Here is a 16,406-nt window from a genome sequence, read left to right as displayed (position 1 = left end):
CTGATCACAGTTAAATGCTCTTTCTTCAGAATGAGAAGCAGAAGTGATTTCAGAGCGAAAGCCTGAGCCGCTTCTTCCCAGTGTGAACGCTCATGTGAATCTTCACACTTGATTTAAATGTGAAGCGTTTTTTACACTGAGGGCAGGAGACAGATTTATTGCCTTCTGTTTTTCCTTTCTTGTTCACGTCCATCAGGTCTAAAAGAAACATTAAATCAAGTGAGTTTCATTAGACTATTTTATGCAAACAGCTTGCTAATCATGTCTTACTCATGTAGTTAAAGTAGTGATGGGCGATTTCGAAACACAGCTTCACGAAGCTCAGAAACCTTTATGAATCATTTGTTTCATATCAGTGGTTCAGAGCGTAAATCAAACTGCGAAAGTCACAACATTTTGCAGATGTTTTAATCAGTCATTTGTATAATTAAAAGGAATAATAGTCTTATGGCCTGTTTAGCTGAGTATTAAAAACCCACATGTTATACAGATCCTTAATTTTTATGATATTACATGATTTGTTGATTGCATTTAATCGATTTAATTGAATGCAATGGTTTGTAAAATGTGTTTTTATGCATGTTTGGCCTGAGTTTTTGTTGCATTTACACTATTCTGACCAGCGTGTGGCGTTTTTTCAACATTTCAAAACAGTGAATCATTTTTTACGAAGCAATTGGTTCAACTAATTCAAAGTAAAACCTTTGAAAAGCTTAGTTTTTCTCATCTGGGTTGAGCCTTTTGGGTAAATTTTTTGGGTTATTTTTTCAGTGTTTGGGTAGTTTTTGTGTTACTCAGCTCCTGGGTCAGACGTAACAACCCAGAGTTTGGGTATTTTTTGTGTTACTCAGCTCCTAGGTCAGACGTAAAAACCCAGAGTTTGGGTAGTTTTTGTGTAAGATAAAATAATATATTCCAATAATAGGGCTGGACGGTATGGCCAAAATTTATATCACGATATATTTCTTAATTTTGGTCGATACGATGCAATTCCGATATCGATATAAACAATATAAAAACCTCAGGAAAAACTGCCAAGATCGCCCACAATGAATGCCTGTACCAACAAACTTCTGAAAAATGTATTTGCCAAGTCTCTGAAACCTGCTCCTATAAAACTATATAATATTTCAGAAATAAAAATGGTACAAATAAATTATTGTTAATATTTTATTTCTATTTAGCCTTCATACAAACAAGAATTGTGAAATCACTGTCAAATAAACATAAGACTCTCAACTTATTAATATTAATATTTTTAACTTTAAACTATAGGCTAACATAGGCTGATTATATTGTTCTTATAGATTTAAAAAATTGTTTCAGCCAGGATAAAGAATATGAAAAGTGCTCAGAGTTGCTGGAGAAAAAAAAAAAAAGAAAAGAAAAAAGTCAGCAACAACAAAAACACATGTTGCTGGGGGACATTTTGAGTGTTGATGACAGCCTTAATTCATTCCGATTGATGAATCTGAATTTAGTGTTTACATGAACGCTAATGTGATGTGATCGGTTTCATGTGCGCGTATATACACTCACCTAAAGGATTATTAGGAACACCTGTTCAATTTCTCATTCCATGCGTGGCTTTAGGTCTGACACTTGTTCAGTGCTCACTGGTGTTCCTCAGGGATCAGTTCTGGGCCCTCTACTATTCAACATTTATCTGTCTCCACTTGGGCATCTGCTGCGATCGCTGGGTCTCCATTATCACTTTTATGCTGACGATACCCAAATCTACATCCATTCTAAATCTGGTGAAGATATTGATGCTTGTTATCTTTCTGGCTGTATCTCTGAGATAAAAACATGGTTGAACAATAACTTTCTTTGCCTGAACAGTGGGAAAACTGAGGTTATGCTTATAGGTTCCCGTCATCAAATTCGCAAAGCGGCTCCACTGTCCCTGTCTGTTGATGGCTCTGTTTTAGAGACCCAAAGTAAGATGAGGAATCTTGGTGTAATTTTTGACACTGGCCTCACTTTTGATTTTTTTGTTCATAGCACGGTTAAGGCATCCTTTTTCCATCTCAGAAATATAGCCAGACTACGCCCAATGCTAAACTTGTCTGTCGCTGAAAAGTTGATTAATTCATTTGTGTTCTCACAGCTGGATTATTGTAATGCTGTTTTAGCTGGAGTTTCTAAAACCACTATTAACAAATTGCAATATGTTCAGAACTCTGCCGCCCGGATCCTGACGGGAACCAGGAAATTTGACCATATTACTCCAGTTTTGAAGTCCCTACACTGGCTCCCGGTCAGGTTCCGTGTTGATTTTAAGATCATGATGCTGACATACAAGGCTTTACACGGCTTAGCTCCGCAATATTTATCTGGCTTATTAACTGCTTATACTCCTAATCGCAGACTGCGTTCCTCACAGTGTAATTTATTAACTGTTCCACAAACACATCTAAAATCTATGGGTGACAGGGCTTTTTCTGTTTATGCTCCTAGACTTTGGAACTCTCTCCCTCCTGAACTAAGGGAAGCACAAACTCTTGGCATTTTCAAAGCTCTTCTTAAGACACATTTTTTTAAACTTGCATTTGACTGCTGATGTCCCTTCGTGATCGCTTTACAGCTATTTTTATTATTAATGTTGCTGTTTTTGTTTTTATTAATTTGATTTGTTGTCTTTCCAGGTGGATTGTGATTTTATGTACAGCGCTTTGAGAAGCTGCTTTTAAAGGCGCTCTATAAAATAAAGCTTATTATTATTATTATTATTAATGCAATTATCTAATCAACCAATCACATGGCAGTTGCTTCAATGCATTTAGGGGTGTGGTCCTGGTCAAGACAAACTCCTGAACTCCAAACTGAATGTCAGAATGGGAAAGAAAGGAGATAAGCAATTTTGAGCGTGGCATGGTTGTTGGTGCCAGACGGGCCGGTCTGAGTATTTCACAATCTGCTCAGTTACTGGGATTTTCACGCACAACCATTTCTAGGGTTTACAAAGAATGGTGTGAAAAGGGAAAAACATCCAGTATACGGCAGTCCAGTGGGCGAAAATGCCTTGTTGATGCTAGAGGTCAGAGGAGAATGGGCCGACTGATTCAAACTGATAGAAGAGCAACTTTGACTGAAATAACCACTCGTTACAACCGAGGTATGCAGCAAAGCATTTGTGAAGCCACAACACGCACAACCTTGAGGCGGATGGGCTACAACAGCAGAAGACCCCACCGGGTACCACTCATCTCCACTACAAATAGGAAAAAGAGGCTACAATTTGCAAGAGCTCACCAAAATTGGACAGTTGAAGACTGGAAAAATGTTGCCTGGTCTGATGAGTCTCGATTTCTGTTGAGACATTCAGATGGTAGAGTCAGAATTTGGCGTAAACAGAATGAGAACATGGATCCATCATGCCTTGTTACCACTGTGCAGGCTGGTGGTGGTGGTGTAATGGTGTGGGGGATGTTTTCTTGGCACACTTTAGGCCCCTTAGTGCCAATTGGGCATCGTTTAAATGCCACGGCCTACCTGAGCATTGTTTCTGACCATGTCCATCCCTTTATGGCCACCATGTACCCATCCTCTGATGGCTACTTCCAGCAGGATAATGCACCATGTCACAAAGCTCGATTAATTTCAAATTGGTTTCTTGAACATGACAATGAGTTCACTGTACTAAAATGGCCCCCACAGTCACCAGATCTCAACCCAATAGAGCATCTTTGGGATGTGGTGGAACGGGAGATTCGTGCCCTGGATGTGCATCCCACAAATCTCCATCAATTGCAAGATGCTATCCTATCAATATGGGCCAAGATTTCTAAAGAATGCTTTCAGCACCTTGTTGACTCAATGCCATGTAGAATTATGGCAGTTCTGAAGGCGAAAGGGGGTCAAACACAGTATTAGTATGGTGTTCCTAATAATCCTTTAGGTGAGTGTAGATTATAACCTAGATGTGCTGTGTTTGACAGAAACCTGGCTAAAATAGATGATTACATTACTTTAAATGAGTCCACCCCCCAAGATTACTGTTATAAACATGAGCCTCGTCTGAAAGAAAAAGGGGAGATATTGCTGTAATTTATTAGCCTGGCTCCGCCCTCCTACGTACTTACGCTTAATTTTCATTTTCCTTCAATACTACATCTGGGCTTGCGGTGTATTCTTGTGAACAAAGAGAGTGGTGAATGGTGGTGAACTTTGAATCATCATGTGGTATTCTTATTTGAATTATTATGGTGGTTATCAGTATATTACAAAGGTATAAAGCAGATTTTAATACTTTAGTGTAATTGAATTATAACGTTTATCGGGTAATGAAATATAAGGGTTGTCCCATAAAACTAAAAGGTTACTACTGTATTTTTATGGTAAATTACCGGGAACCAGAGCTGATGTTTTTTTTACCACACATTTAAGTCCTAAGTAAGGTTGCTACCATATTTTTTTACGGTAAAATGCTGGCAACCAAGCTAAATTTCACAGGTTTTTTTTTAAGTTAAAACTACATAAGTTGTGAACTATGGTTTTATTTGCAACATTTTTTTTTTAAATATGCATTTCCACATACAGCTGAGTGGTTACTACAATAAAAATCTAAAAAATAAATACAATTTCAAACTACATAGCCTAAAATGTAAATGTAACTGAAATTAGGCCACCGCTTGGAAGAGGTGGGCCAGAGCACGGTTCAGTTGGACTCGGGCGCGGTTCGCATGCAGTGTGAGCGCTAACCGTGCTGGAGCACGGAACAGGACGCGTGACGTCATGGTTTTGTGACGCTCCAAAACCAACACAGTCCGTAATCAAAGCTGCAAAGTCCTTGCTGCACTTCAGCTGGTGCATTGCAAACCTCCTCATACGAGCAGCACGATTACGTGAAAATCTGTTTAACAACAGGCTGTGAGAGGGCTGTGGACCACCGTGGACCAAACGACACAAAATTATCCACAAAGAAAACAGAGCGATGGACTCCATTGTGTTCAGACAGCGCCGCTCTTCTTGTTTATCTCGAAACCGTCGCACCATAATGACGTAAGCGTGCTCCGGCACGAATGCTGAAACCCTATGTGAGTGCAGGCCAAAGGGGGAGTGGGGAGGGGGGACAATCGTACTCGGGCCCGGTTCATGGCAACCGTGCCTAGTGTGAGTACACCCTTAGGGTCGCTAACACGACACACCCATCCGAACAAACATCAAAGGTTGACACCATATTTTTTACGGTAAAATACTGGCAACCACAGCTGCCGTTTTTTTTACCGTAAATATCACAGGCTATGACTAAACCGCTTGTTAAAAAAACGCAACTTGATCCTACAGAATTAGTCAATTACAGGCCGAACTCAAATCTACCTTTTCGGTCAAAGATACTAGAAAAGGCAGTATCTACACTGTAACAGTTCTGAAAGGCTGTTCCATTTCTTTTACTGTAATGCTACTCCCCACCTCAAGGGGAATCCAGGGAGGTTTCTACAGGGGTATCATTTTTAAGAGAGACAAGTAAGAGTGTTTAGAGAGGTACTGGCATGGCTTTGAGTGTTTGCTCAACTGAGCCGGATGCAAGAAGCCCTATTACAATCGTAGACTCGAAAATTATGTTGGCATTATTGGAATTGCATTAGCATGGTTTAAATTATACTTCTATGACCGTTATCAGTTTGTTGCAGTAAATGAAGAGATGTCTTATCGATCAAAAGTTCAGTATGGCGTACCACAAGGCTCAGTACTAGGACCGTTGCCGTTCACTCTGTACATGCTACACTTAGGAGATATCATTAGGAAGCATGGCATTAGTTTTCACTGTTATGCTGATGATACTCAGCTCTATATTTCTTCAAAACCTAACGAAACTTGCCAATTCACAAAATTAAAGGAATGCATTGTTGATATAAAAAACTGAATGACTAGTAATTTCCTACTACTTAATTCTGAAAAAACAGAGATTCTAATGATTGGACAAAAAACGTCCTCACTTATTAACCTAGAATACTGTCTAACACTCGATGGCTGCTCTGTCTCGTCGTCGGTTAGGAGCCTGTGTGTGCTCTTTAATATCAATCTTTCATTTGAAAGTCACATGTCTAGTATCTGTAAAACCGCACTTTTCGTCTTAAAAATATACCTAAATTACGTCATATGCTCTTAATGACAAATGCGGAACAAGTTCTTCATGCGTTCATTACATCAAGGCAAGATTATTGTAATGCTATTATGGGTGGCTGCCCTGCACGCATAATAAACAAACTACAGCAGGTCCAAAGCAGTGCAGCTCCGTCAAATTGGTGTGTCTTCGGGTAAACTACATGTTTGTGTAAATTTTTTGTATCTATAAATTAGTTACTGTACACTGATTGTTTATGGACAGGTTATGGAATCAGTCACAGCTTATTTTGGTCAATAAAATGCCCAAAATGGGTTGTTTTTAATCCAGTGTTTTTTAGAGTGTAGTTTAAAGTGTACATGAAATGCTAATATTTTATTTAAAGTAATTCCAATATTTAATGCTGGTTCCACTAGTCCCACCAAATGCTCTTAAATGTGAATCTGCAGCAGCTCAAAGTTTATATCTGGTCAGCACGTATCTTTAAAGGGCAAAGCAACTAGTAAAAATATTATCTGAAGAAAAGCTTTGCATCATTAGTGGTTGAATATTCCATCCCAGCGTGAATGTCTAAAATGACCAAATCAAGAAAGTTTAATGTCAAAATATTTTAATTAGTGTCTTTTTATATTCTTGACCTGAAACAATGTAAATCTCGATTAAACGGATAAGAATAAACACCAACCTCTGTGTTCTTCAGTATCATGATGTTTCATTTTCGATGATCAATACAAACTTTAATTAACTAGGGCTGCAAGAAGGAATTGATGAAATCGATCATGAAAATAATCAACAACCAAGATAATTATTATAGATTAATTGTGTTCTCAATCATGTAAATTTACAACAGTGAAAAAAATTCCTATGGACAAAACGCATCTCAAAAATAACATGGTTGGTGAGCACAGGAACCATATTATTTCTTTTGATTTAATTATAAATTTGGGTTTACATCGCTCAAATTGCTTATGTCACTTAGACAGACAAGTGACCAATCCTGAGTGGCGATGATCAAATTACTTTTACGATGTCGATGTTACTTCACACATTCAACCATCTAGGTTCGGCAGGGTTAGCCAAGTGTGCTGAGAGTTCAGGGCCGAGAACGGTTTGTAATTGTGCCGTGCCGTACCAGGCTCAAGTGGAAACACAACTGGAACCTTTTCCGAAGGTGGAAAAGCAGCTTTTGTTTCTCAGCACATAAAGATGAACTACTTACCGTGATCTAAGACTGTGGTGACGTGGTTTCTCCACTGCATGGATCTTCATGTGTAGCTTCAGGTGACTTTTAAAAGAGAAACTCTTTCCACACTGATCACACGTGTGCAGCTTTTCTTTGCTGTGGATCCTCTCATGTGATCTCAGATGTCCTGACAGTCTGAATCTCTTGTCACAGTGTGAACACTTGTAAGGTTTTTCTCCAGTGTGGATCCTCTCATGTGTTTTCAGAGATGATGACACACTGAATCTCTTGTTGCAGTGTGAACACTTGTAAGGTTTTTCTCCAGTGTGAATCCTCTCATGTGTTTTCAGATGTCCTGATCGACTGAATCTCTTGTCACAGTGTGAACACTTGTAAGGTTTTTCTCCAGTGTGGATCTTCTCATGTGTTATCAGAGATGATGACACACTGAATCTCTTGTCACAGTGTGAACACTTGTGAGGTTTTTCTCCAGTGTGGATCCTCTCATGTGTTTTCAGATTTTGTGACAGACTGAATCTCTTGTCACAGTGTGAACACATGTAAGGTTTTTCTCCAGTGTGAAGTCTCTGGTGCTCTTTTAACTTGCTTGGTTTAGTGAAAGTCTTCTCACACTCAAAGCACATGTACTCTCTTACACCAATATGTACTATTTTCTCATGTTTATGTAAAGCTTGAAGCAGTGAAAAACTCTTTCCACACACAGAACATGAATGTGGCTTCTCCTTCGAATGAACTGTCAGGTGTGTGTTCAGGTGTGATGCACAGATAAATGTTTTGCTGCATTGATCACATGAGAACGGCTTCTCTCCAGTGTGGATCCTCATGTGATCATTAAGGCCTGATGATTGCCTGAAACTCTTCCCGCATTGATCACATGTGAACGGCTTCTCTCCAGTGTGGATCCTCATGTGAATCTCAACACTTCGTTTGGTTGTGAAGCTCTTTCCACACTGATCACATGAGAACAGCTTCTCTCCGGTGTGGATTCTCTTGTGAACATAAAGATTATATTCGTATGTGAAACTCTTCCCGCACTGATCACATGAGAACGGCCTCTCTCCGGTGTGGATCATCATGTGACGCTCAAGACATTGTTTGCTTGTTAAACTGTTTCCACACTGAGTGCAGGTGAAAGATTTCTTGGCTCTTCTTTTCTTTAAAAATGTCTTTTTAGTCTTTGAGCGACTCAAGGGTTTTCCTCCAGGTTGGACATGATGTTCCTCCTCCACTTCACTCAGTTCTTCTCTCTCCTCCTCCACTTCACTCAGTTCTTCACTCTTCTCGCTCTCTTCCATCGGGTCTGAAATGAAAGAAAAACTCTCATTTTCAAATTTTCTAAATAATAAAAATAGTTCAAAAAGAGAAATATGGAGTGAATGGATATTCAAATTATTCCAGATGTAACAGACTATAAAATATTACAATAATTTGTCTTTTTATAAATTAATTATACGAATCTCATGTTTCTGTAGTGAGAACTATTAAATATGCTTGATCACTTATCTAACATGATATGAACATTAAACACAATATTGGCATATTTTGACACCAACTTTTTGATATTTAATTACTACTAAAACGTTTTAATTAAGGGCTGTTCACACTAAACTTCTTCCATTGACTTCACATGCATGTGAAAGTGGGACACAAGAAACACAAGATCAAGGGAATTTCCCTGCGAGAAAGATCACAAATGTTTGCATTAAAGCAGAGTAGATGAATATTATTTGTAGAATATAGTAGTAGAATGATTATTATTTGTTATACATGTTCAACATGACATCATGACTTTGCGTAAACATACACGCCACTTTCAAGTCAAGTGGCGTGTTATCTATACGCATTTTGAGCTATCCGCGTGTATGTCCACGCCGAAATCTTTTGCGTGTATGTCTACGCCATTAAATGTCCGAGTGATTCCGCGTGTATGTGTACGCCGTTAAATGTCCGAGCGAAACGAAGCAAAATCTATATCTACATCTGTGGAGCGATATTTCTTTTCCTAGGATGGTAGGAGAAGACTCATAAATGGTATTAACCCTCTGGGGACCAAGGGTTTTTTGGGGCCCTTGGGATGTTTTGACATGCACTGACATTTGTGCTTTTTTCAGTTATTTATAAACATGTTAATGGCAAAGGTGAAAATTCACTCTATATAGCACAAACGGGGCTACCATAATCTGTGAACAACATGTACATGTTTGTATTTTTGAGAGAATATTATTTATGCATGGTTATTGAAAAACTTAAAAATAAAAGTTTCTGAAATAAGGCCACAAAACACATATTGATTATTTCTTCACAAGACTTTTGAAAAATGTATCACATAGCCGAGAAAAGTTGCTCCAAAACTATGTGAGAATCATCCTGACTACTCATTCAGATAAGTCAATAAAGTCTTTTACATTTTTAATGACGTGTTTTGTTTGAGAAAGCTTTATGCAAGGAGGCGTGATCTCTCATTAATATGTGTGGCATTTCACACCTGAGAAAGACAAAGACCCTCCCATAATGGCCCTATTAGGTGCTATCAGGCCATATCATTAGAGGAGCCTTGCACAAAGAATGAGGAGATTTAAAAAAGAATGGCTTTTAGATTGTTTGGATTTATTTACAACACAACATAATCCAAAGATACACAACAAAGGACAAAAAAGCACATTAGTAAACACACTGATCTAAATACAGAGGCTTACACAGTCACACAGCATTGTCCCATTCCTGAAACATAGTACATACCTGTCATTTCCAAGGTGTTTGATTTTTCATTACAGTCTCCTGTGAATGTTGAAGTCAGCAGGACTGATATCAAGAGAAACTATATGGCTGCACGACTTTGGGCATGCATTGTAGATTTTTCTGGTTAAAATAGCTTTTTAATTATAGGCTATATATATATATATATATATTAGGGGTGGAACGGTACATGTATTCGTATTGAACCGAAACGGTACGGGCGTCACGGTTCGGTGCACGAATTTACACGGAGAATACACGGTATAAAAATAAATAAAACTCGCGTGCAAATTAATTAATGTAATGCGGAACTACCGTTAGATACGCGGGTTCTTTAGGGACACATAATCTGTACCATAGGCTTAGCTCTGAACGCGCGTTCACTTCAGACGTTGGCTTTATGCGCATCCTATTCGCTATGGACTAGCGTCGAACTAGACGCGAATTTGACGCTCTATTCGCGTTTGGTGTGACCGACCGTGACCGAGAGAGAGAGAGGCGCGCGATCGAACAGTGGACATCATTGAACATCATTAAACCTGCAAAGTGTTTACTTATATTTGTGTACACTTGCAATAAAAGACAACATTGTCAACTAATTGTTACAACATTGTTACAGTTGTCAAACTGTAACCTGCAACTGTCACACAACCAAAATCACACACACACCGTTTTAAAAGCAAAACATAGCCTATTTATCCAACTCCATTTCAAAACAGTCTGTGTGTTCCATCTTTTGGACATTCGTCATATCGCATTGGTTTCCATTTCTTGTCCTCGGAGCACTAATCTTACACATTCTACATTGATTAAAAAAAGAAAATCGAGTGTGTTTTTAATGGTAGTATTATTTTATACAGAAATCAATTATTTATAATTCAGATGAGAATAATGTTACATTGTCAATTAATAATGTTAATTAAAATTAAGGAAAACAAATATATTGATCTGAAATATAGCAAAATAATTACCAAACATATCGCAAGGTCTTTTTGTCTTTTTATTAATTTAATTAATAAACTAATTATATAAAACTATTGTCAGTGCACTACAAATAAACTGGTTCTATGCCTTTATTAAAAAAACTTATTTAAAAAATACAATGCCTTCTGCATTTTTGTTTTGCTTTTCCCTCCATTGTACCGAAATCGTACCGAACCGTGATGTCTGAACCGAGGTATGAACCGAACCGTGACTTCTGTGTACCGTTCCACCCCTAATATATATATATATATATATATATATATATATACACACACACACACTGCTTAGAATTAGAAGAGAACACACCCATGCTAAAGTTGACTAAAAAGAGGAATAAAAAAATCTTAATGCCTTAATTAAAAAATTAGGAAAACTCCAACCTTTAGGGACGTGAATAATGTCCCTGAATTCTTTGTGAATGAATAATGTATCGCAAATAATTAAATGTTCTTCTTTAAAATACAGGGTGCATACGTCTGGACACTTCTATCCCCAGAAACTCCTAACAAAAGCTGATGTCTTTATTTTGAAGCTTATTTGAAGCTTATTTGATTTGAAAAACTTTATCCAAAACTAGTCAACGAAATTTTGTCTTTTATTTCATCTGTAACAGTGCGTATCTGTGCGTTCATTCATTCATTTACACACACACACACAGAGAAACATGATTCACAGTATGCTATTTTTCCGTTTACAGACACTAACGTTATTCTATATCGCGATTAGAACAAAGCATAGCCATAAAACACTTACAGTTCTCAGCTGAATCTGTTGCTCCTCCTCGAAGTGAAAATAAACCAGCACTTCTGTATTAAATGTCCCAGGATTATTCCTCATAGCCGCGCAAGACGAATCTTAATCCGACTAAAAAATATAGTGCGTTTACAGCATTTGCCTGGGGGCGTTTATCTATTTTGCAAATGGCCTCAACACATTATCTTATGAATAGCGCGCTCTGCGAGTGGGTGTGAACAAATTAACGATAATGAGCTGAGACAGGAGAAACTGTACTTCTCTTTAGTTTCAGACAGATTACATTGCAGGAGAATATTTGTTTTAAATGTGAATTGTTTTATTTAAAAGTAGAAATTTAAAGCGTTCTTTAGACGTATGTTTCATGTTTGTGTGATAAGTATTAGCGGAGTTTCCGTTCATTTTCCAGACATGTTTCAGAAAGATTTTTGCGGAGACAGAGTGAGCTGAAAGCGCACCCTGTTTATTTTAAAAAAACCACAAGGTTTTGATGTTAATGTGAGTGTACACAAAAAAAGAAGACCCTCTATAGTTTATAATCATGTATTGATTTTATTTATATGACCATAAATGACGGAGTATTTTAAGTCTATGTTGCTGCTATGTGAAAAAAAAAACAGCAAAACGCGCGGGCGCGTTCTTGGTCCCCAGAGGGTTAACCCCAGTGACGGGTAGGTTTAGGGATGGGGTTGGGGTAGGTCATATATTTATATATACATAATACAGTAATATAACGTTAAGTCAAAGGCGTTTATAAACACGCTGAAAAGCGATTATGCGTGTTGATAGCACGCCAAAAATGGAAATACGAATTGGCGTGTCATACATACGCCATTTCATGAGATCAGTCTGACATGTTTGTAAAAATACACACAAATTCTGGTAACATTGTTACAATATGTAAACCATATATAAAATAAATGTAAAATAAAATAACTAACATATTTAAATTTAGTTTGACCTGATGTTGACAATATGAAACCTCCCTTTACTGACCATTTGTTAAAAAAAACCTAGAACATTCTGTACCATTTCATAGTTTAACTGTTTATCTAAATGTGATGAAGTGCTTGAATGTTTCTAACATGAATGTTCTCCAGCATCATGAATGAATGAGGAATAAACACCAACCTCTTTGTTCTTCAGGATCTTCAGTGCGTTTCATTCTGCAGGGTTCTGGATCACTCGTGTTCTCACTGTCCTCTTTAATAAACTCAGTCTTGGCAGATTTCAGCTCTTCCTGATGCTCTGATGCTCGTCTTCACTTGTAGCTGATGGGAATTTACAGCATTTATTGATGAATTACTGTGGTAGGGGCTTCACTGATGATGTGATTCAGTGGGAGGAGCTTCACTGATGATGACTCGCAGTGGGAGGAGCTTCACTGATGATGACTCGCAGTGGGAGGAGCTTCACTGATGATGTGATTGCTGTGGGAGGAGTTGATCTGCCAAAATCAAAAATATCTAAGTTACTGAGTTTGTTTTCATGCTCATGGACATCAGAATATAATAATGTAAATTCTTCCAAATATAAATAATGGTCAGAACAACAGTTGAAAGCGTAAACAGAAATAAACATAAGCAACGCCAAACCCAGTGCTGAGGGAGAAAAGGTAGCCTCCTGAAGGTGACTTGATTTGACTTAATAAATAAATGTCATATTCCTTAGTTGAGGTGCAGTGTGTGATTTTTAGCGACATCTAGCGGTTCGGTTGCGAGTTTACACTAAGGGCTCAGCCCACCGCTCACCCCTCCCTTTCGGAGAAGCTACGGTGGCTAAAACGGGACAAACATCGTCGTCTGAGACAGCAGAGAATAGCCAGTGTAAACCAAGTTTCTGTACCACAGTCCATTATAAACCACATCATGGATAAAGTTTCAGGTGAGGATCAAGGGTCTTAATATATAATATAATAATAGTAATCAGCTGATTGTCTCACGAACGTAACCAGCACATTTCTCCCCACATAGCAAACCCATAATACAGCGAGGGAGAAGAACCACATGAAACTATGCAACTATATATTTTTTCTAACAGGGTAGTGAAAGTTTAGCTGGCTAATATGAGCTGTTACTGTGGCTGAGCTGGTTAAAGCGTAAAGCCTTGTTTAAACTCGACGCGTCCGCATGAGCCCAAAGGTGCGCGCGGCAAAAATGACGCGATTGTAACAGCGCGCGCGCCTCCGCATCCCCTAGACACCACTTACTACACACACAATAGGCTTTTTTTTCTCTGATTTTGGAAACTCGATCGACTTAAAATGCTTTCAAGATCGACGGGTTGGTGATTCCTGTAACTGTTTTACGGTCAATGACAAGAGTAGCCTACTAATCAGCTGTCTCACGAACTTAACCAGCACATTTATCCCCACATAGCAAAGCCATAACACAGCGAGGGAGAAGAATTAAGTTACATGAAACAATCCAACTACATATTTACAGCACTGACAAGGGAAAAGTCACTACTCACTGTGTTTATGACTAGCTTCTTGCGGATTCTCTTTCAAGGTAGTGACGAAACGCGCTCTGTAGCGCTGTGTGTTCGTGTTCGGCTACTGTAGAAACATGACGTCACAATATGGCGACCTTCATAGAAGGGGATTCCCGCGCCTATGTAGATATAAATGCCTCATTCTAAGGTAATAAAAACATTACGGTTCATTAAGTAATTTCTTTATACACCACTGAACATAGTTATGGATGTCATATTGAATTTCTGTTAATAGATACTCAAAAATGTTACACATTGCACCTTTAATCTGATAGTTTTGTAAGCCGTCGTGTTCATGCAACTGTATCAAGCAGATCCTCAGGAAAGAAGCACGACCGACCACGCACGGATGGGATGAGTGATGGCATTTATTCTCTTTTAAAGAGGAGTAGTATGAGGCAAAATTAGCACAGAAAGCGTGAATGCTAAAAGGCATGAATGTACCAGTACCATACATAATTGCACATAGCCTATATACAGTACATGTAGGCAGTAAAATACCAGTGTTTCACAAAATATAAATGTTATATAACGGTTAATGCAAATAAAAATACTAAGCATACTTGCAACATTCCATCATGTAAATATTTTATAATATAACGTCTTTTTGATACAATCATGCCGTGTCACGTGTAATATTAAACCATATGGTAACTGACGATGTGAGTCAAACAAATATTATATCTTAGACTGCTACATTGAAACTTAAAACAGATTATATAACCATTAAAAGTAGCTAAACATACCTTAAAGAAGAGTAGTACGAGAAAATGAGCAAAAACACACCGGAAGTCCTGCTCTCTCACTCCTGCGATAGATATCACGATTAAAAGCGCCAGTTTCAAAAAGTGTTCGCTAACGCATACTTACACGTCATGAAGTATTTATCAACAAAGTTTTAACACAATGTACACTGTGATAAAGAGGCCGTAAATAGGAGATATGTATGAGTATGAGAGAGCGAAAGATACTGTGCTTCCCATCTGCTTTCACAGTGAGACTGAAGGGGAAGAGAAACCACTTCCTTCCTAACGGCAGTTTCACACCGCAAGCTTGATGCTGCGTCCCAATTCGCCTACTTATACTACGCCCTAAAAGTATGTACTCTTTTTGTGAAGAAAAAGTACATACTTTTGAGTGTGTAGCAAAAGAGTAGGCAAGCTTTGGGACATACTACTTCGTCATCTTTAACGGACAGCTCTGTCCTGTGCATCCTGTCACCGTAAACTGCCCTGTCAATCATCTTGTCACAGTTAAAATCCTCCATTCAATCTAATTTAATTTCTTACTGTTTCGGAGAGAAATGTAGTAGCACGTTCATCTGCCAGTCGTGGGTCTTTCATGCGGAGACTCTCCTCATGTGTTTGGAATTTGAATATAATAATGCATTTAAAAGTTAATGGCTAAACGTATCTTTGTAAAAGTTCACAATGCTGCTGCAGATGCAATATAATGTGGACAACATTGAATAAATACATTTTCGTCAGGTTAGATACTGATAATTAATCACTCAAACCCCTTTATCTAAACCTCTCTACATAACCGTCGGACTCGCGCGTCCTCCATGTCTGTAGTTTTTGAACACTTTTCATTCGTGTTTGTAGTTCTAACCGAATCCTCGTCCAACGCGCGATGGGTTGTGGGCAATATCAGCCGTTAGAGTGCGCATCGATCTGCACTTCGGATTCTGACCGGATATAGTAGACCATCCGGGTCTCTTTGGGACACTCATTTCAACATACTACGATTTGGGACGTACTAATTCTATTTTCGAATACTATTTAGGACGGATAGTATGCGAATTGGGACGCAGCGCGTCTTCTTCTTCTTCTTCTTCCTTGGTGTTTTAGGGCAGTTGGCATCCAAAAAGTTGCATTACTGCCATCTACTGTTTATTATCACTTATTGTCACTTCATACTTCGTCTTTCCAGTCCAGTCCTCTTTAAAAAATAAAATAAATCATTATTTCCTTGTTCACTCTTCCCATATTCTAATATATTTTTTACATTATATTGTCCTATACCAATTCCTTGTAAATTATGTTTCAACTCTTGCCTTTCTTGAGTAAATTTCCTGCATGACATAAAAATGTGACTGACTGTTTCCTCCTCTTGACATTCATCACATTGACCTGTGGGATGTTTTCCTAAAATACAAAGAGTTCC

The 16,406-nt window shown here is 38.3% G+C and overlaps 1 protein-coding gene across 3 annotated transcripts in view; it reads right to left on the bottom strand.

Moving 5' to 3' along the window:
- LOC130070353 (gastrula zinc finger protein XlCGF52.1-like) overlaps positions 1-16,406 on the bottom strand; it is a 77,322-nt gene continuing 60,916 nt past the window's right edge. The window contains exons 1-2 of one of the 3 annotated variants that reach the window (XM_056234729.1): positions 7,290-8,571; positions 1-198 (exon numbers count right to left, since the gene is read on the bottom strand). In XM_056234729.1, the coding sequence (XP_056090704.1) occupies positions 156-198; positions 7,290-8,569 (1,323 nt within the window). In that variant the 5' untranslated portion in view covers positions 8,570-8,571 and the 3' untranslated portion in view covers positions 1-155. Of the gene's footprint in view, positions 199-7,289; positions 8,575-16,406 lie in introns of those variants that run through there. The other 2 variants (XM_056234727.1, XM_056234728.1) reach the window with 2 other exon arrangements.

Source organism: Rhinichthys klamathensis, unplaced genomic scaffold (assembly GCF_029890125.1).
Source record: "Rhinichthys klamathensis goyatoka isolate OS25496 unplaced genomic scaffold, OSU_Roscu_1.1 h1tg000403l_1, whole genome shotgun sequence".
Taxonomy (NCBI): domain Eukaryota; kingdom Metazoa; phylum Chordata; class Actinopteri; order Cypriniformes; family Leuciscidae; genus Rhinichthys; species Rhinichthys klamathensis.
The sequence above is the reverse complement of the archived record's forward strand: the minus strand, read 5'-3'. Positions and strand labels throughout refer to the sequence as shown.